The 23,169-nt window shown below is 41.4% G+C and overlaps 4 protein-coding genes across 4 annotated transcripts; 2 read left to right on the forward strand and 2 right to left on the reverse strand.

The window, feature by feature from the left end:
• Window positions 1-2,381: 2,381 nt before the first annotated feature.
• On the forward strand, window positions 2,382-12,121 carry nuak2 (NUAK family, SNF1-like kinase, 2). The gene is made up of 6 exons (XM_031875484.1): window positions 2,382-2,912; window positions 6,921-7,041; window positions 7,558-7,709; window positions 8,667-8,732; window positions 8,806-9,058; window positions 9,158-12,121. The coding sequence occupies exons 1-6, from the start codon at window positions 2,676-2,678 to the stop codon at window positions 10,204-10,206; spliced, it is 1,878 nt and encodes a 625-aa protein (XP_031731344.1). The 5' UTR covers window positions 2,382-2,675; the 3' UTR covers window positions 10,207-12,121.
• On the reverse strand, window positions 11,725-14,962 carry LOC116400216 (G1/S-specific cyclin-D2). The gene is given in 6 exon segments (XM_075447405.1): window positions 11,725-12,720; window positions 12,722-12,780; window positions 13,018-13,160; window positions 13,992-14,154; window positions 14,328-14,543; window positions 14,616-14,962. Coding segments are annotated over 6 exon segments (939 nt in total). The 5' UTR covers window positions 14,832-14,962; the 3' UTR covers window positions 11,725-12,578.
• A 780-nt stretch (window positions 14,963-15,742) lies between these two features.
• bysl (bystin-like) lies at window positions 15,743-20,586 on the reverse strand. Its single transcript, XM_031876221.1, has 7 exons — window positions 20,145-20,586; window positions 19,543-19,699; window positions 19,274-19,412; window positions 19,023-19,156; window positions 18,749-18,909; window positions 16,620-16,722; window positions 15,743-16,455 (listed from the first exon to the last, which is right to left on the reverse strand). The coding sequence occupies exons 1-7, from the start codon at window positions 20,419-20,421 to the stop codon at window positions 16,101-16,103; spliced, it is 1,326 nt and encodes a 441-aa protein (XP_031732081.1). The 5' UTR covers window positions 20,422-20,586; the 3' UTR covers window positions 15,743-16,100.
• Window positions 20,554-22,683, forward strand: med20 (mediator complex subunit 20). The gene is made up of 4 exons (XM_031879048.1): window positions 20,554-20,819; window positions 21,076-21,221; window positions 21,559-21,812; window positions 21,903-22,683. Exons 1-4 carry the CDS (start codon window positions 20,806-20,808, stop codon window positions 22,122-22,124), a joined length of 636 nt encoding a protein of 211 aa, XP_031734908.1. The 5' UTR covers window positions 20,554-20,805; the 3' UTR covers window positions 22,125-22,683.
• The last annotated feature ends 486 nt before the right edge of the window (window positions 22,684-23,169 follow it).

The following is a 23,169-nucleotide window of genomic DNA, read 5'->3' on the forward strand; positions in this document are numbered from 1 at the left end:
ATTAAACTACTTAATTGCAAATATTGTAGAGACATTTGAGGAAACAAGATAACTATTTTGGGGCATAGGAGTCCACATGACTAATGAGCCCCCTCTACTGGCAGATCTACTTAATTACATAAACAACACCTTAAATGTGTGGTTTACTTTTTAATAGTCTTTGGTTTCATATTTTTCTCCTAGCTTAGGTGCTATTCTTTTCTAAATCGTATCCAAAATGAAGTGTGAATTTAAATTCAGCAGTCAATTGGCCCTAAGTATTACATATATACATATATTACATATATACAATATTCTCACTAATTTCACTGTTTGTGCACGCATTGTAACGGGTCAATATTGTACAAGCTTGTCAATTTAATATATAAACTTGTATTCTCTTTTTAGGTTTACTTTGTTGCATCTGCCTCTTGGGACTACAGCTGAAAAATAGCCTCTTGCTCTGGCTCATTTACAGCAATGCTTTTATTAATATTCACTGTCCCTTATCAAATAAACCATTGAAAATAAAAAATATTTAAAAAACATCTGCTCATCCTGTCCTAACCAAGGAACACTCACCGGCTGAACTAATATTACAGTCTATATAGGATATTAAATGCTGAACGTACTAGAATATCCTCATTAATAGAATGCAGTTTAAAGCTCCACACTGGCTGTTTCAGGATTTCTGCTGGCCCACATCTAGCTAGTGGTGACTGCATGCTGATCTCTAGTGGCCTACATCTGTAATGACACTAATACCACAACCTCTTGCTCTTTTCTAAAATGTATTTCTCTCAGTTCACTAGACTTCCTATTTAGGTCAAGTCGGACTAATGGTTGAGAACAAAAATACATATTCTAGCTCCATGAAGTCAGCTAGGATTTGAAATGCATTTTCTCTACAACCCGTAGGCCATACAATAATGTAAGCATTGTATTGTTACCGACGACAAACATGTGGATAATGCTCTGTTTGTTAACAGGGAGTTTGCCCTCTGTGTAACCTAAATTACAATTATATGATAGTTATATAATGTGAAGTATTTTCACACAATGACACCAATGATCTCTCTGAAGGACTGGGAGAGTCATTGCATGCAACTGTAGCTGTGTTATTCCAGTCCCTCTTAATCAGGTAAACTGTAGGTTAGGTTGGAAAAGGAAGCTCCAGCTCATTAATCAGTATTTTTTAAGTAGATAATTCAGGAAAAAGGCCCCAGAAATTCAATAAAGTGTGTCAAACGTTCAATTATCAATAAATGCATTCAAAATGATCAACAACTTGATATTATTGATCTCAGCAGTATAGTTCTCTTATTTGGTTTACTGATATTCTGTGTTATATTTAGTGGGGGATCTTTTACTTAGCCAAGTAAAAGTAGCAATATACTGCAATTTAAAAATACTCTGTTATAAGTAAAAGTCCTGCATTAACAATGTATCTTAAGTAGAAGTACCAAAGCAAAGCATGCAAAACTTAAAGTATAAAAGTTAAAGTACTCACAATGCAAATGAATTGTCCTAGAAAATGTTAAACTATTATATATGCCATTGTTAGCACCGATGCATTAATGTGCAAGTTTTACTATTTCATATAGGACTACTTTTGGGTAGTTTGATTTTATATGTATTTGTTTCTCTAAATGTATTGCATCATATTTTACAAGCTCATACGTTTTGTATGTAAAATTAACCTGTAAAGTAACTAGTAAAGCTGTCAAATGAATGTAGTGAAGTAAAAAGTAGTATTTCCCTCTGAATTGTACTGGAGTACAAGTACAAGTACCTCTAATCTCTAAATTCAGTGCATTGGTGTATGCTATTAAAAAAAAATTTAAAAAAATGCTCTTAGATGTTATGAGTGAAAGTGAATGGAAGTCACGGAAGTCATTCAGCAATTCCCCTTCTGTACCTGCAGTAAATCATAAGGCTACATATTGCAAGGCTGTATAAAATACATTTGCATCGCACTTTATTTTGTGGTGCGCTTGTTGTACATACCCGTGCACACCGATTGTGACAACAGTCACAAAACAAAAGCTGAGATCTGCATTATATGTTCTAACTTGGTTTACCAACTACTAAATACCACTAAACTTCTGTTACAAGTACTAGTCTACTATAGCTATCCGCCTTAAATCACTACTGCTGTTAATGTCGCAGTCTGCTGCTGCTGCTGCTATTACTGTCAATAACTCACCACTTTGAAGCACCATTGAACTAAAAATAGGGTTTAACTTGGAGATTAGATAACATGTAAATAAAAAAATTCTGCCCCTAACAAGAAAGTAACAACAAATTGACCTCAATCCATGCTCTTGCACTAACCGGCGCCGTCTGGTGTCTCAAATCAAACGCTCCTCCGTGTACCTGGAACGCCCCTCGACTATTTGACGTGTCCGGCTGCAGGCGGAGCTCGTGTCGCAGCACGCTGTGTACCTGCAGCTGGTAGGTCTCAGCGCTACAGATACACAGACACTCTTTAGCTTTCGGTCTGAAACATTTAGTTGTAGTAATCTGCTGCACAGCCGGAGTCAGCTCGTATTTACACTTGTATCTGAATTGTACCTGAGCACTTTTGGGAGCAACTTGCTCCAACAACAACAACAGAGCTCCGCGCGGAGGAATGCACTTTATCTGCGTGAGAAAATACGCCAAAAAGAAGAAGAAGACGACAACGTTTTATCAGGATGGAGAGCTTAAATGGTGCCCGTCTGTCGTCAAGCCGTTGGCCGTCTGTTGGGGCAGTTTCACCGGGTGAACATCCTCCTGTTGGGAGAGCTCCGTCCCAGGTGACCGTGAAGAGACAAGCCGTGAAGAGACACCACCACAAACACAACCTGAAGCACAGGTACGAGTTTCTGGAGACCCTCGGGAAAGGAACCTATGGCAAAGTGAAGAAGGCCAAGGAAAGATCCGGCCGACTGGTAAGGACCGATATTAACATTCTTTTATCACTTTTTATTTGTAATGCCTTCTTCGACGGTGTCCACATCTGTGTTGTCCTATCGGCCGCCTGTTGTGTAGCGATAGAGAGCTATTTTTAGAAGACTTGCTGTCTGCACACAGGTATGGGGTTTTTATTAGGGGGCCTCAAATGTGTCAATGTGAGGAATTGATGAGCCACTACTAAATTCTAAACTAATAAAATAGGTTGGTGTGTCAGTTGACAGACCAGCATACGTTAGACATCACTGTTTGTTTGGTTTAGGTTTCTCTTGTTTTTCTCTGTTTTCTGAACATTGCGTCCAGTCTGTGTATTTGGTAAAACAAAACAAAAAATCGCCGAATAAGCTGTTTTAATGTCTTGCATTTTATTCTCACCACCTTTCTCAGAACGTGTGTGTGTGTGTGTGTGTGTCACTGTGTTTGCTAACGGGGTTGGAAAGTACACAACTCCTCTGTGTAAACTAAATTAAAATGAAATATAACACTTATCTATTCATAAGTATTTACGCACCGTGGCACCAGTTACTTCGGTGGCCTCCCGTGTCTGTGGCAAACCTAATATCTTAACAAGTTATTTGTGGTGCATTAAAGTAGATCATTGGGCAACTAAATCGATACTTGTGTGAGCTCATCCTACAAAGACTGAAGCCTACATTGATTCCTCTATCTCTGTACACAAGACGTTTTACGCAGTCACCTCCTACTGGATTAAAAGGGAGTAAGCGGAGGTGTTTCTTCGGAAAGCCCGTGTGACTTCATCCCAGCAGGAAGTTTAAAACAGGAAAGTTAGGTACCTTTCTTTCTTTGGTAGAGAGAGGGAAACCGCAACGAGCCCTCGGGTTATTCCAGTTCCCTGTGACCTAAGGGAAAATGGGAGGTATCTAATCTAAACGCACTGGACAGAGATAACCCTTTTAAAAGGAGCACAGAGGTTATATTCTTGCACGTCCACAAATGGATGATGTGCCAGTTTATATGAATGATGGTAGACTAAACAGTAGAAGCATGTCAGGATAATGCAATATAATTTAACTACAGCCTATAAAATGGCCATAAAGTTGAATCAACAACTTTCTAAAGCAGTTTTAACAAAAACGAAACTCTGACATTCCTGAAGGTTAACTGCAGGGCTCCTGCATTAGACCGCACTCAGTTTACCAAGTGTTGCCTACTAAATGGCAACTGTGTATGTTTGTCTACATATTACAAACGGTGTTCTACACCTGATAATTAGCTTTCTACTAAATCTTTTTTTTTTTTTGTTTGTTTCCGTCACGTAATTTATTCAACATTTAATCAAGAAATTATAGGCCAGTTGTCAAAAACAAAAGGCACACCCAGAGTGTAACTGCGTTTTTATTGCAGGTGCAGGTAGATGCCTTCAGAAACGGTGACTCATCAAAAAACCAAAACACAGATACTTGGCCTAGAAGTGAACTCCCCTTTGTCAGCAGATCATGTTTATCGGAAATGCTCTTAGATGTTATGAGTGAAAGTGAATGGAAGTCACGGAATTTATTCAGGAATTCCCCTTCTGTACCTGCAGTAAACAGTAAAACAAGTCCAGCCTTGTTGTCCACCCCTCTCTGCCCTGACACCGTCTGACGCGACTCGCTGCTGCTACACTCAGCTTTTATAGGAGAAGAGTCTGCGTCTGAATGTCATCCCTGCAGGCATCTTCCTGGTCGTCATGCCTCAAACCCATGTTAACATCTCAAAATACTGATCAGCCCAAATGTCTGTTTTGAATTCAGTTCAGCTCAAACAGCAGTTGGCACACAATGGAAACAGGAGAAACATTCATGTGCTTTGTTTTGATCTACCTACCTGTTAGTATTGACGACACAATGGACAAAGAAGTTATTTGACACGGGGAGTGACCCAACACAAAGGATGGCTTCATCTTGCTTGCGTTGTGGCACTACAGCTGTTGCCATTATCTACATGCATATGTTTGATGACATAACCCATTAAGGAGGGTGCTTTCAGCACACACTGACTGTAGGGTAGACCTCACATTGACCTGGATGCTGTATCCACAACCAGCTATTCAGAAAGCCATTACTTTATTTATCTTAATTAACAAATCTTATATTCCATAACATATTCTTTTAAAAAAAAAAAAACAATTCAAAGCTGATAGATAATAAATTTACTATCACAAAGTCCTCTGAAGCGAGCTAGGAAATGTTTGGCACTTTTGCTTGAAAAAAAAGTCTTCAATGATTTATATTTAATAGTTGCCAATTAATTTTCTGTCAATCAATTGATTGTTCCAGCTCTAATGTCATGCTGTCCAATCAAAAGCAATCAACTATGTAAATATGAAGTCACTGTAGCATCAACCACTTGAACATAACTTTCATAAATAACAGCTTTGGAGGGGCAACAAAATATAAACGTAACTGCTAATCCTTTGTAAATGTACGTATTTAATATATAAGTACATAAGTGTGTTTGTATGTTTCAAAGCTAGCTAGTAGTTTTCATGCAGGTTAGAATGAAAATATCCAATTAGCTAACCTAACGTTATTCGGTCATTTAAGTTAACGTTATTGACGTTTAAGGTATATTGTGTTATTTTTGTGAAATGTAATGTGTCAAGTCGCATGTGTAGACACGTATTACTTCTTTTGCTTTTCTCTCCAAACGGCTCACATATAAGTCAGTTGGTTCAGGGAGCTATGCAACAGTAACACAGTGGAACTCTGTGTTAAATATCAAATATTTCAACCTCGGTGCCTATTGCGTGGAACAAACTGAGTAAAGAGGGGACACACACACACACACACACACCAACAGATCACCACACATGGGTGTGAACTCATGAGTGTGAGTTCAGCCCGTCTGACAGATATGCAAACAAACGCAGGAAGCCACAGTTTCCAGAATCAGGATAAGGGTTCTGTGTGGCGTGACCCAGAGGAGCCCCGAGGCCAGACACTGACTCATGACGGGAGACAGTTGTGTGTAGAAACTGATATGACGGGTCGCCGCTTTACTCACTTCCCCTGTGTCTGTAGCCTCGAGGGTCAGAAAGGAGAGGAAACAAGGACACCCCACCACCTAGTGCCCATCGGGGGGCCTCATCACACCCTTCAACTTGGGGTAGACGGATGACGCGCTCAGTGCACAGAGGAATCTCAGGCATCTGAGCTTCAACTAGACAAACGCAACATAAAGACGTACAGACTTGTCCAAAGCTTTTATGTGATAAGTCCCCAACAGATACTATTCACATTTAAATGTCCTTATTCCACAAGTCTCTCAGACAAACGGCAGCCAATAGATTTCTTTACAGCAGACGATACTTGACCCGGCGATGCCTCTGCCTTGTTAGAAACATGGCACAGTTTTCGCTTCGCTGCTCATTGTTACTCTCGCAAGAGGACGAGCTTCAGAGGGAAGGAAATACTTATTAACATTTTGTTCTTTTTTGTGCACTTATTCTGCTAAATAGACAGACATAATGTAGTTTATTTATTTACTGACTTCTATTCCAAAAGCAGTGCAGTTGCTGACCATTGTATAAATGTGTTCTTTGTCACTAAAGCGAGATTATGTGAGTCTTGACACACCCATTCTTCTTTCAAATGAAAAGTGAAAAAAATACACTGTTGCACATTTCAATACACTCCGTGGTTTCACTGCTGCAGCCTCACTTGGGTTTGTATGAAAGAGCTTATGGTGGATAATGGATATCGCTCTGTAACTGACATTACAGAGTCGGTTTACTGACTTCTAAAGACTCCTCTCAACTGGGTCTGTTGTTACACTGTGTTTCGATATTTACCATTTTCCTGCACTTGTCACTTAAGGCCACAGCAGCTGCTGTTCATCAAAAGTTACACCCTTGCTTTAAAGTAACTATTTGACTCTCCTAACAACTGTAAAGCTGTATTATTTTATTTATAAGCCCCTGGAAGTAATCTCACTTTTCTAAAAAATTATGCAAAATATGATATTTTTTTTTCTTTTATTTTTAGGTTGCCATAAAGTCGATCAGAAAGGATAAGATAAAGGATGAGCAGGACCTGGTTCATATTCGCAGAGAAATTGAGATCATGTCCTCACTCTGCCATCCGCACATCATCACCATATATGAAGGTACAGTATTCAAAATGATTGTGTTTGGGTTTAGTTACATCGCTCGCCGTTCAGAGCTGACTTCGTCTCCTACATGCAAAGTGAAACGTGATACCTGGAAAGAGACGACTCTCAATCGGTCTCTGTTTGGAGATTCAGAGTTTGGTCACGCAAGTCTTTTGTGCTGAAGAACGATGTCATGTTACATAAGCGCTGACGTCCGGTCATACCCCGAAAGAAAAATGTGCAGGGCTCTTGTGTCTTCCAGTGTTCCTCACGCCTGATGAGATGGTCATCGTTCAGTGTTTGTCCACCTCAGTGCATGTTTGCAATACGGTCATCATGGGGCCCCGTTTATCCTAATCAGAGTGGGACTAGGGGTCGCACAGGAAGATCTATGATGGGCTTTCAATGCAGAAACGTTCTTAATTCAAATGTGTTGGCGCTGCAGAGATGATCTCATTCAGTTCCATTTGGGTGATGAGTTGGATTTGAAACCTTTTCAATAAAAGTTGTGTTTTTTTTTTGATCTTGCAGTATTTGAGAACAAGGACAAAATTGTGATTGTGATGGAGTACGCCAGCCGAGGGGACCTGTACGACTACGTCTGTGACAAGGGGAACATCTCTGAACGGGAGGCCAGGCACTTCTTCAGACAAATCGTATCGGCTGTGCACTACTGCCATCAGGTGAGGCCGTCTGTCTCAATGCAACGCCTTCACACAGAACACGTAAAGTTGTTTATTGTAGCTGTGGTCGAGTATCTCAGCCCTCCTCACGCATGGCTGCTACGTCGAGGCTAATGACGCAGAGCTCCACTCGGACTAGCTGCTCCGCTCGTCATTGTTTTTTTTTTTTTTCCCCAGAGCGCTGGCACCCCAAAGTTACATAATGGGCATTATTCACTGTGAGCCTGCTGATCTGAACAGTGAGGCTGCGAGAACGATGCAGGGGGAAATGAACAGTTGGTCTGTGGAGAGCTAAAAGCCAGTCGTCCCTACAAACACACACTCTTAATGAGGGTGTGATGGAATAGAAGGGCTCTACACACACGAGCAGTTGTTGCTGTGTAATTACATTTACAGCACACTGTGTTTTAGTGTTGTTCAGCACTATGCAGAGCCTTTATACATGTTTGCTGGACTGTATGCACAGAGTGAATTGCCCTGCCATATTCTCTGTCAGCCATCTGTTTTATTGAGTGCTGATGTCTCGTTAAATATTTAATTTTCCACGTGGAAAGCAGTCAGGAAAAGGCCATCGAAACACTTTTTAAAAATTGGTTATGTATGTTGCAGCGATGAATTCTAAAGAAGTCCACGCAATAGTTTCTTCATGACTACATCGTAACAATAAATGAATCCGTTGCTACCAGTAGTGCCCATATACGTAATAGTTGACCTGCATGTTTGAAAGCAAAACGCATTCAAACTGTGCCTCAGTCAAAGGCATGCCCCCCTACAGAGTGGAGGACAATGAGGCATAGCTGACGTACTGGAAAAAAAAACTTCACTCGGAAAAGAATGTGTTCTGACCCAGTAAAGACTAATCCTTTTATATAATATAGAAAACTGATGTGTAATGGCCTGGGTGTAAGATGTTGTTATGCTTAATAACTTGTGTATATATATTTTTTCCCCTGTCAGAATGGAATAGTACACCGGGACCTGAAACTAGAAAATATTTTACTAGATGGCAAAGGCAATGTGAAGGTATGTTCCAAAAACACACACACACACAGCTCTGACTGTTGCTCAGCTTGACTTCCACTTCCTGTTCTTGCAGATCGCAGACTTCGGGCTGTCGAACCTCTTCCACGGTGATGAGTACCTCCAAACCTTTTGTGGAAGCCCTCTGTATGCTTCCCCAGAGATTGTCAATGGACGGCCATACCGCGGGCCAGAGGTGGACACTTGGTCTCTTGGTGTGCTGTTGTACACTATGGTTCATGGTACTATGCCATTTGACGGAAACAACCACAAGGCATTGGTCCAACAGATAAGCACCGGAAACTATCGTAAACCCACCAATCCCTCTGGTGAGTCTTTCAGCTCAACTATTCTGACACATTTATTTTGGTGTATATATATTTAGTTTCGTCAAAATGTAACTGTTTGTTTCTCTATTGCTCCCTCAGATGCATGTGGGCTTATCCGTTGGATGCTGATGGTAAATCCTGAGCGCAGAGCCACAATAGAGGAGATTGCAGGACACTGGTGGCTCAACTGGGGCTACCCGCAGCCATTACTGGCTGAGACAAAGAGCAGTCCAGTGGAGCAGACCACTTCCCCAGCCTCTCCATCGACATCACATCCTGCCGGGCTGGCCCTTGTTGGTAGTTGGCTGCGCCGTACGTCCAGGCCTTTACTGGAGAATGGCTCTAAGATGCGCTGCCTGCTGCGCTCACAGGGCGGTGGAGGGGATGTCGTCCGGCAGCGCTCCCTGCGAAGGTCGCAAAAGGAAAACAACGTCTCCCAGACCGTTCATGAAGTAAGCACTGACAGTCGCCCCTCCAAGGGGATTCTAAAGAGACGCAACAGTGTGAAACAGAAGGCAATGGATGAAGTCCCTGCTGCGGGTTCAGTGGAGCCACAGAACATTTTGGGTTTGTCTGCACCAGCTGATGCGCCTTCAGCTGATCCGCTGCCTCGCAAAGGAATCCTAAAGAAGCGAGCGGAGCAGGAGTCGGGCTACTACTCCTCCTCTCCCGAGAACAGCGACTCTGGCTGGGCTCCACAAGCTAAAGAGTGCCCTTCACCGCCAACTCACAGGAAAGGCATCTTGAAGCGCAATGGAAAGTTCTCCTCAGGTAGGCTGCAGGAGTTTGGCTCTCTGGACCAGCTGGCGGCTTCGTTACCCTGCGGAAGCGTCCGGTCGAGACCGAGCGGGGCCACCAGCGAGGACAGCATTCTGTCTTCCGAGTCCTTTGACCAGCTGGATCTGCCAGACTGCGTAGGACCTCCAGCACAACTGGATAAACCAGCCAAGTCCAGCATGAGAGGATGCGTGTCTGCTGACAACCTGCTGGACATCACAGAAGACGGGATCCTTGGGGACAGGTTGCCGAGGGCCTGGCACTGCTACAGGTCTGGAGTGGCTGACAGCGCCTTTTCGATCACAGACTGTGATAATGTAACAGAGGCTTACAAACAAGCCACGGTTACACGAGGCTCTGCAGCAAGCTGAAGGCCTGTTAACTAAAGACTGCTAAACTACTGAAGACATGTTCGCCAAAGTGCATTATGTGACCTCACCAGCACACTGTTGTGATAATCATTCTGGCAAACTTCAGGAAGTGCACAGTACCAAAAAGGCCGGAGGCTTCTTGTTAAATGTCGACGGCTGTATTTTAGATGGTGATAAGTGTCCTTATGAATATCTTGTAATTTTGAATGAGTAAAGCAGACTAAAAATAAGCAGACTGCACAAATATCATGCTGCAGTTTAAAATGTCCATTTCAAAGATCCTCAGCAGAGGAGAGCTGCTGCTGTTGGTCAACCAGGAGCTCTACATTTTCAACATAAGAGCTTATTATCAAGTGTAGTTAAAAAGTCACCCTGAAAACAAAAAACTGGTCTTCAATGTCAAAGTAAAGTTTGTTGAACACATTGCTCAGTGACAATAAACCAAGAAGCTGACATTCACAGTCACAATAGGACTGTTGTTTGAACAACGCTTCAGCCACAAAGTCGGTGTCTTTTACTGTCGACAGGACAGTTTGATAAAGAGTTTATGACTTAACAGCTCTTTAAGATTCTAGCAGTGCGAGAGCTGATCATCTGTCAACATATTTATCTAGAACAGCACTAACGCACAGGTTCAACGTTAGGAGGGGTATACTACAGCTTTTACTGTGCTTCAGGATGTGGGGAAATGACATTTCGTGGATACCAAAGAGTAAGTTTGCTACCGTCATTGGAGTTATTGTTTCGTTATTTAAAGCAACAGCAAAAAGTGCCAAGATGTTTGTTTGTGACAGGGATTTCAGCTCTGAAGAGCAATTTGTTTTTTTTTTTTGTTTTTTTTTTTTTTTTTAAATTCTTGTTTTTTTCCACTTGAAAGGACTCGTTCTAAGTTTGGATAATGACTTGAATAATAATCATAACATGTGACTCACATAGAGCGTAACCAGTAGAACCTGCTTTTGCTCCAGAGCCTGCACTAATACAATGGACAGGTGGCAGTTTCACAGGAAAGGTAGGGCTCATAAGGCTTTAAGGTCAAAACACTTTACTTTGTAAAACAGTGAGGTGTTTGAAAGCGAACAATGCGCCCCAGCTAACTACTGTATGTGTAACCCTTGTACCGAATTTTCAAGATCCGTCATGCAGCTCGTGTGAACTTTTAAATTTAAAATATCTCGACACCTAAGGTGATACAGTATTTCACAAAGCTAGATTACAAGTTCAGCCATTTAACTGTTTGTTTAAAAAAAAAAAAAAGAGAAGTACCACGGTTTAACCTGGTGACCTTGAATGGTAAAAAAAAAAGCTTAAATATCAGGTTTAGAAGTAGAATCATGCAGGCTAATGATGACATTACGTTTTACAAGATATCTGGTTTCTACTCCTGCTTTATTAAATACCTGCTGGTAATCAGAAATGTACATTAGTATGTTTTGTTTCTGTATGAAATGTCATGCTGCACACTGGAGCAACTTAATTGGATTGGCATGCTGGCATTAAAGTATAACATCAAAAATATTTTTTTCCAGGTATTTATGGCCACGCTGAGGCTTATCAGGAATGTAACACGCATACAAAAGTAAACTTTGAATTGGTTGATTCCAACTTAACATTCTTTTCATTCATTTGTAATCTGTCACAGACAACTGATTTATTATTGAAGTGTGACAGAGGAAGAGGGGTCTAAAATGGCATCTGTTTCATTTGTGTGTACAACATAAAGTGCATTTCATCACGGTTTCTCTTGTCCCAGAAGTTGCAGGTATGCACACTCTGATCATATATATTTTTTTCTTTAACAGCAACAAAAACCATGTTTGCCAAAGTTACTGGGCTTGTTATTTATATGACTGTGTGATCTGCCATGCTGTTATGACCGGGATGAGGAAATCAATAAAAACTACAGAGAACTCAAGTGCTGACTAATGTCATCAGTGACTTACATACAAATGCATAATGTCTTCTAACAGTACTGGTTCATAGCCACAAGGGAATTCATTAAAGTGCTGAGACTATGTAGAAACATCTGTTCAAACGTATCAGAACTGTCCAGATATAAAGCAGATATAACATTTTCAATGAATCTAGAGATGTATATATATCGATACATATGAATAGAATATAACATTTCAACTGTGCAAACATTGATATTAGGATTCAGTGCAATTCAATATCATAAAAGTTAATGTATTATATCTTTCAAAGCTGCCTAGCATAACACTTTAAAACAAGCAACAGGGTGGACATTTAAAACAAATCTTAAACTGTAATAGCTCTACATGTTGCAGAGGGATCTCCAAAAGAACTTGCCAAGAACAATAAGGATTAAGGAGTGATAGCATTGTTCTGGTTCATGGCTGTAAAGTTATAATTTAGCCATTGTCAGGGAGGAGTGGTTTTTGCTTGAATTCCTGGGGTGATGTCACTGGTGTGAATAAAACATCCTGAAAGTCAGCAGGGCTGTAGCTGATCTCTGAGCTGTGTGCTCCGGATCTGCAAACACTGGCCTGGAAACGAGGGCAGGCTGAGCTCCAACACACTCCCTAGCTGGTCATAGCAGAGGAGGACCGAGCTCTGTTCAGGGTCAGGTGAAGAGGAAGAACAACCATAAGTTCATCAGTGGGTCAGGAACAGACTCTGGCTCTTGACCCAACACTCCATGTGCATTGGTTGTTCTGCTAAAACACACATCTGACAGTCTGTTTAAACAGGGAGCTTTCTAACGCGATCACAAACATGACAGTCGATGTTGACAACAGGGCAAAGTCAAAGAGATATCATATGAAAACGTGAGTTAAACATTAACCTTACCAGATCAATGACCAATAGGTTGGCCAAAAACGTCATCACCGAATCAGAGGCGATGGCAGCGTCCACTAGCTTTAGCCTCTGCATGGCAAGGCTCACGCAGGCACATGCAATGGTGGAGGGCAAGAACACTGAAAACCTGTATTCTGACGATAAGAGACGAAGATCACTTCCTCTAGATAGTGAAAGAATCATATCTAGTACAATATTTCCTAATTAAGATGGCCACTTGCAGTTCACTTGAAGTATTTGTAGCCTACTGCAACGGTGAGAAAGTCAGTAAAGGCTAGACGTAGACAATGAAATGGATTCCACCATTGCAGACACACCCTGGTGGACTAAAGCTCGTGCTCAAAAGCAGACATTTCCCAAAACCTGATAAGCTTGCAGAATATCCTAGTTGCTTGAAGACAGGAGACACGCTGAGACAAAACATCAGACATTCAATCCATGCCGAGACACCTTTTTCAATGCATTACAATGGTGGAAGCCTCGGAATTGTCTCAACTTTATGGGCTGTAACGTCATAGTGTGTCTAAAACAGCACAAACTGACTGTCTCCCCGTGACCTGTTGCCTCGGGCAGCAGCACAGAGATTCGTGGGAAATCTGCCAGCTGAATGGTCGGACGAAGGTCTTTCACGGGAGACAATACAGGATTACACAAACTCAGCTCTCTGTCTCCGAAATGAACTGCTGACACATCGCAATCAAAGTTGTGGCCGCTTTGTGTTCATTGTTCACCGTGTGGAAAGTCATTTAACTTCACTGTCACGTTTAACGCTCACTAACAAGGCATGTAAAGTAGCTGCTTGTACTGCACTGGAGGAATAAAACAGCTTTACAATCGAGCACAGAAATCATTTAACACAAGGGGGGAAAAAAATGGTAAAATGTCTTTTTTCCATATTTGTATCCATTGCCACTGCGTATTGTCTTGTTCTTTATTTATTACGGTAACCCAGTTATGCAACTTACCAGTGGCTGCCAGAGCAATATAGGTGTGAACATGCCTGCGCATGTTAGGAAGGTGCTGGGGCCGGACCAAGGGGAGAGCGTGGAGCACCGGCTCCAGGAAGTCAGAGGGTACCACAGAGGCCAGACACCAGTCTAACCTGGAAACCACCGCCACCTCCCAGTGCTGCAACACACAGTCCTTTAACTCTACCATCAGAAGGCCCGTACATTAAAACGTTGAATTATAAACCATTAAAGCTATGGCTATCTGAGGGGAACAGTGAAATATAGGTATGATCCAATCATTGGTTCCCAAACACAATGTTTAGTTTATGTGAAAAATAAAAGTGGAGTTACCAGGATGTCTGAGATTGAAATGGAGTTGTCTGTGTAGATACAAAGCTTGCTGGCAGTCAGATGGACAGTCTCTCTCATCTTGGAGGCCAGGAACATACAAACGGACCCTAAAAGCTGCAGGTTGGACTTTTCAACTGCGAAGCTGCTCAGGTAACAGTCCAGGTAGTGCACCGCCAGCGGAAACACCTCCTCCTCACATTTCTGCTCCTCGCACACCTATAAAAACAGCCAGATGTTGTACTTTTAAGTCAGCAAAGATGACATGTACTTTTTGACTGATGTGCATACCTGAAACATCCACACTGCCAGTATCTTCCGCATGAAAGGCTCGATGTCTGTCTGGACTAGTTCAAGGTTTGGGGCCACCCGGCAGGTCTTCTCTAAGGCCGTGAGGTTGTGCAGAGTTCGGAGGTCACCGGTCACCGGTTGGTCGCCGCCCGCCCGGAGAACCACATCACGCTCCGTATCACCGGCATGTATGTCTCTGGATCCCCAAAGATCCATTCGACGAAGTTAAATACAGGAGCGTTCAACGAGGCGTCCGCTGCGTCTGATAACCGTTAGCTAGCTACCGTTAGCTAGCTATGCTAACCCTCATGGGACGTTCACTAAATGACACCTCGTTTAAAGTAGCAAACACAAACAGGCTCAACTGGGGTACCGGGTTTGTTTTGTTCAAACTAAATTTGATAAATTGAATCCAGGTCCATCATAAAACGATCAAAGCTGAACGTAACGAGGTCTAGCTCTGTGGCCTAACGTTAACTTAATGTCGGATCAGAGAAGACACGGTTAAAGGTGAACATTTATTTTAGGATATCCGACCTCAACTACATTTTAACAATGATGCTGAATTTGAATGCAACAGTAACTCATTGTCTTTAAGTACTTTTTAAAAAAAGGCCAATTTCACATTTACGATTATTCAGTCTTAAAAAGGACAGTTCACCCCAAAAATAAATTTACATATATCTAACTCTCACCAAAAACTTTGATAAAAAGCACTAGGAGGAAATATATGTATTTTTGATTTGGGTGAACTGTCACATTAAGACATTCCTTAAAATACTAACTTTTTTTTTCTTTTAGGTATTGACTTTTTGCTAATTATTTTGCCTTTGTTTAATATTATTATATTAGTTTTATTACTAATTTCCAATGTTGGCATATTCAATGAATGAGTCTATAGGTTTTCTGATACAATTTAAATTGACAGGTCAGAGATGACTAAATATGTTCCAGAAGAAATACCAACAGTATCCATTTTTATTTCCTATATGAAGATACCAGGTAGGTCATGTAAATGTTTTTTAAAACCAGGCTGCAAATAGAAAGTATTTCACCATCTATCTTGTGTATCACCCTAACAGTTAAGACAACATAAAATGGAAAGAAACACATTCTCCCTGACCAACTTTGAATGGACTCCGGTTGTTTTTAATCAAAACTGTTGCTTCTAAACAACAAAGTTGCTATAGTCAAACAAACACAAATACCAGTCTTTGTCTTCCCAACTGCAGGAAAAAAAACACTCAGACATTCCTAATGGGAAATTTCATCAACTACACCACAACTGATGTGCATTTTTAAATGTGCAAACTCATCCAAGCAGGGGACAGAATTACGGCTCCTGAGACACTGCCATCTTTGAAACTGTCCTTTCGAGGGTCAGGAAGAATAACAAAGTTAGATTTAACCCAGTTTTCATCATGCTGAAGAAAGTGTGAATCATTTGCATCAGAGGAGGAGGAAGCGCCAGACCAGAGGAAATCCTCATTCCATCTCAACAGTAACAGGGAGCCCAATTTCAAGATCCCTCGACCCTGAATTTTGCAATTCTCTGCGAATCTCTGCAGAGATCGGAGGGTGTGTTTGTATCTTGAGCAGCTCCAACAGTGCCGTCTTCTGCTCGGAAGCCAGGTCAGCCTTGTAGCGCTGAGCCATGGTGAGTAAACTCTGATGCCACAGCACAGGAAGCACACGTTTTTCACTGCGGAAGGACAGGAAGTGGGCCACCAAGGCATCTAGGACACGGAAAGGCAGGGCGTATTTCTTGTCAAGCAAGAGGCGCAGGAAAATGCTGTTGGCGCCATTGTACTCCATCTCTGCTAACTTAAGCATCGCAGCGCTGAAAGACAAGAACAATTTAGCATGTTATGCAACCTCCCATGTTATGCAATCTTAACCGTACTTATCTTGCCAAAAGGACACCTGGCTGAATCCTACATACAACGATGAGACGCTGACATCTGTGTGTGTGTGTGTGTGTGTGTCAGTGAAAGGAATCATTACCTGGAGTGGAGCACAGGGATGGAGCACTTTGTGAGTATGCTTCCGACGATGATGGCTTCCCTCAGAGTACATGTCCCAGACTCGCACAGAGGAATCAGTATACCTGTGTGACAGAAGAAGCAAAATACATCAAAAGGGTATTCCGGTACTTCCACAACTGCAGATGCAGCAGAGGCAGTGATAAACCTGGCTTTTACTCAGTTAAGATGGTTAAAGCTCCAAAAACACTGGCTCCAACCATTTCAATAATGCAAGAAAAGAAAAGCAGCTTAAGTTTTGCCTTCTTCACATCATATGGGAGGGATGGCAGAGATGGGAATGATTCCCATGTTTATGACTTGGGAGCATTAACGCCACCTGAGAACTCAGGATTGTTGTATGATTAACAACAGAATCAGCCATGTTAAAGTTAACTGTAGCCCTTAAATTTGGAATTAATTACCTTGACGACTGACTTTGACCGATGTAAAGCCATCCATGCTTGTTTTATTTTCAGGTATTTTCATACTTTGGCAGATGGCCCCTTTAAAATAAACCTTTACAGGTACTAAACCAACAGCTGTTCAGCTTACAATAAACTATTCTGATTCAAAAGCACACAGTCAAGATTGACACGTATGTGAACGCCTGTAGAATGTGTTTAACTGAAACAGACTAATACTGATAGAGCTGACAAAGATGAACAAAACAAAACAAAAAAGATGTTGGCAGTTTACTCGCCAGAGTGCAGTTTCACATCAGACACTATATTGCACACAGCACATTAAACTTAAGGTATGATCTGTGCTTTGGGTTTGCTTTCATGTTTGTTCACATGATAAATCATATTTAAAAATATATATATTTTTAAAAACAATTACTTCAGAGCCTCCGGGTGCAGTGATCACATGGAAAAACCTAAAATTAACTCCAGTAATCAGTTCCATTAATCACATTAAATGTATTCAGTAAACTAAATGAGCTCCAATAATAGAATAATTAATGGAAAAAAACAGTCACTTGTGGTCCGTTCTCTCACTCACTGTGTGACAAACAGTTCAGTGTATTTGTGAGCAACACTGCCACTTAGTGGAGTTGTCTCATACTGGTGTTTCTTTAAATATGGGTCATGGGACATTTGGGGGACAAAAGTCACATTAAACTTGGACAGTTTGTAAACAGTGAGTTCACAAAGGATTAAAGAAAAAACAATCATTGGCCAAACAAAGGATAATTTGAGTTTGTTAATGTCTGAGCTTCCAGAACCGATTGTGTTATTTACCCTGTGGACACGAATCTGAACTAATCCTCTGTGAGCGTCCTCTGAACACAAGTTCTAAATTTCGTGCTGAAATTAGAAGCGTGACACGTCCCAGAAAGCTTGTATTTCCTTCTTTGCAACAAGCTGTCAAATCCTCTCTTTACCACTTTTTATTTTCAAAGGGTCAGATGTGACTAGAGCTTAGCTCAGCATTCACTGGGGATTTGGTGAAACAATAACTAGTAATGCCGAACATGATGGCTACACTTTACAGGTCTGCAGGGCACATCAGTAACTATTTTACATCTACACCATTTGGATTTTACGCTCTGCCTGCACTTTGCTAAATAACAAATGTATTCACCATCCAAATTTAGAATTTTGATAACAGCTAGAAGAGTGCCGCTAATGAATTCAGTCCTTAACAAATTGTTAAAAACACTTTGCAGCTTTTAGGAACTTTCACTTTGCTTTTGATGAAGAATCAATCTGGACATAATCAGAATTCCATCCCACGACTGGGAGATGCTTAAAACAGGTTACATAAATAGAATCAGGGTCAAAGAAACACATTAAACAGCATAAAAACTAACCGGTGAACCTTATTGTGAACTAAGATAATATCTTAAAACCATGTCATCAAGCATTTTCTTTTATCCTTTCCAAAACCAAGACATCAAGTTTATTGTCATGTCGGACAAGTAACAAATTCTCATATTTAAGAAGCTGGTGCCAAAAAAGTGATGGCATTTTTGCTAGACAAATAGAAATAGTTGAAAAATAGTTTAAATTTTCAGTTCCACAATCCACGATTGTTGCAGCTCTAATGTAAATATCTTCTCACTCTAAAAAAGAGAAAATGAAAACCATCCATTTAAAATGGTCTCACCTTTGAACCATGCTCCTGGTTTGAACAAGGCCTTCTTCAGAGCACTGTAGAGATGGAAGTTGAGTTTCTTGTACTCTGCGATATCGTCCCGTACTCGGGGCAGCAGCACCAAGTTGTAAAACCTCTGAGCCATTCGCTCTTTCAGATTGGACGAGAAGATCCTATAAGAAAGGCATGGAGAAAAACACTTCATTGTACCGTGTTGAAATATCTGGTAGTAAATGAGATAACCTGCTCAGTGTACAGCCAAAGACAAACCACCTGGGGGACTCACCTTGTTGCTTGGTACATGGCAGCTGCTGTCCAGGTCTCGGGCTCGGTCAAATAAAGAATCTGCTCCCAGTTTGAAAGTGCTGGGACTATTTTAAAAGCCTTTGGCAATTTACCGCTGCGATATCGAGACAGAACCTGAAGCAAAAGAACAGAAATGTAAACTATCATTTAACTGCTCACTAGGAGGTCTTTACACTTACAGTCAGGCACTAAAAACACTTTCTTCCCTTTAAGTCGACGGATATAACTCACCTTATTGACACCTTTGTACACTTCTATTACCCTCGGGTCAAGTTGGGGCATTGGACGCCCCGACGCCTCCGACATCACTGTCCCTACCTCAGTCTGCTTCTCTGTAATCTTCTCCATGATGATATCAGCTAAGGTCCGTCTACGAAGAACACAAAGAGAAAACACAGCGAAGCTTTAAAAGCAAGAACTGAGCTCATTTTGTGCTTCATTACAATTCAAACTCAAACAGGTAAGTTTCAAAATGAAGCCAGGATTATGCTGCATCTTGCCTCAATGGAGGGTTTTTATTCATGAACATCTCCATGGCCTTCTCGTCGTCGGGGTCAACGACGATATCGGTGTCACACACCACATCGCCGTCGTCAGCACCCGCCGTTCCCAGTGCGGGCCACTCCTCATCGGAGTCTGCATCCTGAGTGTCAGGCCCTAAGATGTTATGACAAGACAAAGATGGTCAATAAGATTACACGGTACTGTTTAAGATACACACTCCATAGTGAAGTGAAGTCGATCATCTGAAGGAGCGTTACACTATCAAACATGTTCAACATGTTCACTATACTTGTATCAAAGTTCTTCCTTTGATCAAATATTCCTGATTTAGTTATGTTTCCTTATGTTAGTATATATTTTTACTTCTGTATAATTAATGTTGAACATGTAAAACTACAAATTACTCACAAACGTGTGAACTTTCACATGAACTTAAATTGTGCTTAAATGTAGACATTATAGAGTAGATAAGTCCCGACACAGAAGACATCCAAATATCCCTTAATCTAATGCATTTCATGCAAATCACAACTTCATAGACTTTCAATAACATGGCTGCAGTTCATATTGAGGAGGACAGACACCTCCCCGACATTACCGAGAACAGTGACCGGCGTCTTCTTCTTCTCTGGTGCCGGGCCATATTCGCTCTGAAGCTCATCTTGCTGAATTCGTGCCTGCTGTAAGATCTTCCGAGACAGACGCTCGTCTACGTAGTTGTCCTCGTTTTCCGCCCGGCTATCCCTGCTCTTCACCCGGCCTCGGGCTCGCATCGTGTCCGCCTGCAGGATCTGGTCAGCCAGCGCCATCGCCGTCGCTCCTCCGCTCGTCTCTCCTCTTCCTCCTCCGCCTTTGGATTTTTTCACTTTGGGCATCGCTGTGGTTTGATAGAAGATGTAGCGATACTATCAGTGTGTTTGGTTGGCATGTGCTATGGAGCTACCCGAGGTCTAGAATTAATAAGTACTGTAAACAGTCGCTTTATCAACACGTGCGGATGTCCATTGCAGAGGGGAAGTGACGTAGTTCGCGTCACGTAACGTCGAAACCGAGCAGGATTTTGTAGTCTGTTTGCTGTTTGGGTTGGCGTTAAACTCTTTTGTTGTCCACGATTTGTAAATATCCAGCTTCACAAATTGTCATGGATGTTTCGTGTCTGTTTAAAATTTTAAATACTCCGATTTAACTAGCGGAAGACTCATGTTTCACCCGGAAGTACTCAACCGACAACCAAGAATACAATTTGAGGCAAAACATCAATGGGGGTCACTTGGTGAGACGATTGCTTCATGTTTTTAGCTACATTTAAAATGTTAATGTTTGGAAAACGATGTAATTATTGTACATACCGTATATTCACTATCTTGCCTCAACCATCGCACATGTTTTGTGTTACTTTGGCAGCGCTTCATCGCTCACTTTCATTCACACGATGCTCTGCTCATCTTTCTCACATCTCAATCGTACTTGGCTTCTCAGTCCTTCCTTACAGATCCTGACTTGACGTGGTGCTTTTGTTGGTTCTGCAGTGTGTGTCAGGTGCCTGTGTCGGAGGGGAAGAGCGTGCAGCAGACAGTGGACGTCCTGCACAAGAAACTGGAGCAGCTGGGTGCTGTGAAGCAGGGCACCTTCTGGGTAGACTGTGAGACATACCATGCAACAGGAAACGTCAGCGGTAATATTTAATTCTGTACTTTTTCTAATCGTTCTGATAGATAGATTTGAACATTAGCAGGCAGTAAATCCAGATTTTTAGTCCATGATATTGCTCCCAAAATCCTACATTTCCCACATTGCCACTCAATAGTGGCATTCTTTAGACCTTCAATCATCAACTTGTTACTCACCGCTTTCCGTTATGAAAAAAGTAAAATTGCATTAAAAAAGTTAATTAAAAGTATCTCACAAAGTGAACACATTTAGTTATCAATACTTCAAAACAATAGAGTACTTGAGTGAATCAAGTTCTTTACTTGTCACCTCTGACAGTCAGTCTTGCCCGTCTGTTACAGGTCAGCCCACCAAGCTCTTATACATGATGCACAACTCTGAAACTCCGCTGAGCTGCATGGGTCTGTTTGAAGGCGGGCCCTGCCTGATAGCCGACGCAAACTTTGACGTTCTCATGGTGAAGCTAAAAAGTCACTTTCAAAATGCCAAGGGGCACAAGGTGGAGTGTCGTGGTTCTAGATACCGTTACTGTGACTTCTTGATAAAAGTTGGTACTGTGACAATGAGCTCCAGTGCCAGAGGGATATCAGTAGAGGTATGTGGTTAAATGAATATAAGTGAGAGTGGAAACATGATTATTTATTTTTTCACTGTGGCTGCATTAACGCTTTGAGTGTTTCTCCAGGTGGAGTACTGTCCTTGCGTAGTTCCAGGGGACTGCTGGAACCTCACGAAGGAGTTCATGCAATCCTTTCTTGGCCCCAGCGTCCCCGAACTGCCTTCTGTGTTTGCTGCCAAGCCTGAAGGACTCTTCGCACCATCAGACTGCGTGGACACCATGACTCAGTACCTGGAGTTGTTCAACAAACTTCGTAAAATGCAAATGCCAGGAAGCAACGTGCGTTGAGTCATCAGTGGCATCGGAGAAAACCTTTTTTATGTTTGTATTAATGTTGCTTTAAATCTGGTCCTGTGGATCAGCATGTTATCCAGGCATTTTTCAAAGTCTGCTTTTTAAACTTCCATTTCTGGAGCCTCAACATTGTAATAAACCTTCCTATTTGATAAAAACATCTTGCATGAAAGAGACTTAATGGAGAACAGAAGCTAGAATATGTGTCTCTGACCAATTCTATTGTGATGATCATTGTATAATCATACACACACATTTCAAATGTCCTCTTGGTGGGGTTGTAACCTTCTCTAGAGAGACAATTTTAGCTGGAAGTAATAAAACAGATAATTGTGAGTTTTTCTTAGTAGATTTCCTGTAGTGGGTGTTGGCTAAAGGCTTATGTTTGATTAGTTAATAAGGCTTTGGACAGAAAAAACCCTAATTGACGTATGCACAAGGATGTCTGTTCATCTGTGCAGAGCCCTGCGGATTTCAGTTAAATTGTGTTTATTCAATAGACCTTTTAATTATAGAGATTTTGACTTGTTTAAATAAAATACAGGAAACACGAGTGAGGTCTCTGTTCAGTTTTAATTTCCTATTAGGCCATACTAGTGATCAGTATGCACAATACAGAGGTGTTACTAATAATGTTAACATTGGAAGATTTGCAGAGAAGAAGGTATAAATAGATGAATGAAAAGCAGGAGGACTTCCATGGTGCTTCTACAAAGTACGGTATAATGTGCGTAAAAGTTTATACAATGTTTAAAAATGATTTCCATTTTCTAATAGAATGGGGGTAGTAAAATGAGTCAGTAAAAAAAACTACAATACATTGTGGGAAAGATAACTTTCTACCCAGTGCATTATTTATTTATTTTTTTGCAGTATTTTTGCAAAGTCTTGTGCTGGATTAGTATTTAGCACCATGCCGTTTCATCCAGTGTTAACTTAAATCACAATAAATGAAAGAGGCCCTAAATCTAGATTTGGTCCCTTCCACGTGACGACTACAACACCACATTCGGCTAATACTGTGCTTAAAAGTTACACA

Source organism: Anarrhichthys ocellatus, unplaced genomic scaffold (assembly GCF_004355925.1).
Source record: "Anarrhichthys ocellatus isolate YVR2014 unplaced genomic scaffold, GSC_Weel_1.0 scaffold1, whole genome shotgun sequence".
Classification (NCBI taxonomy): Eukaryota; Metazoa; Chordata; class Actinopteri; order Perciformes; family Anarhichadidae; genus Anarrhichthys; species Anarrhichthys ocellatus.

Coding starts and splice junctions, on each gene's coding strand:
- nuak2 (XM_031875484.1), top strand. CDS start 2,676: ATGGAGAGCTTAAATGGTGCCCGTCTGTCGTCAAGCCGTTGGCCGTCT. Junction 7,042..7,557: donor CATCATCACCATATATGAAG/GTACAGTATTCA, acceptor TTGATCTTGCAG/TATTTGAGAACAAGGACAAA. Junction 8,733..8,805: donor ATGGCAAAGGCAATGTGAAG/GTATGTTCCAAA, acceptor CTGTTCTTGCAG/ATCGCAGACTTCGGGCTGTC.
- bysl (XM_031876221.1), bottom strand. CDS start 20,421: ATGCCCAAAGTGAAAAAATCCAAAGGCGGAGGAGGAAGAGGAGAGACG. Junction 19,413..19,542: donor AATAAAAACCCTCCATTGAG/GCAAGATGCAGC, acceptor TGTTCTTCGTAG/ACGGACCTTAGCTGATATCA. Junction 19,157..19,273: donor TGTACAAAGGTGTCAATAAG/GTGAGTTATATC, acceptor CTTTTGCTTCAG/GTTCTGTCTCGATATCGCAG.
- med20 (XM_031879048.1), top strand. Junction 21,222..21,558: donor TGCAACAGGAAACGTCAGCG/GTAATATTTAAT, acceptor CGTCTGTTACAG/GTCAGCCCACCAAGCTCTTA. Junction 21,813..21,902: donor CCAGAGGGATATCAGTAGAG/GTATGTGGTTAA, acceptor GTGTTTCTCCAG/GTGGAGTACTGTCCTTGCGT.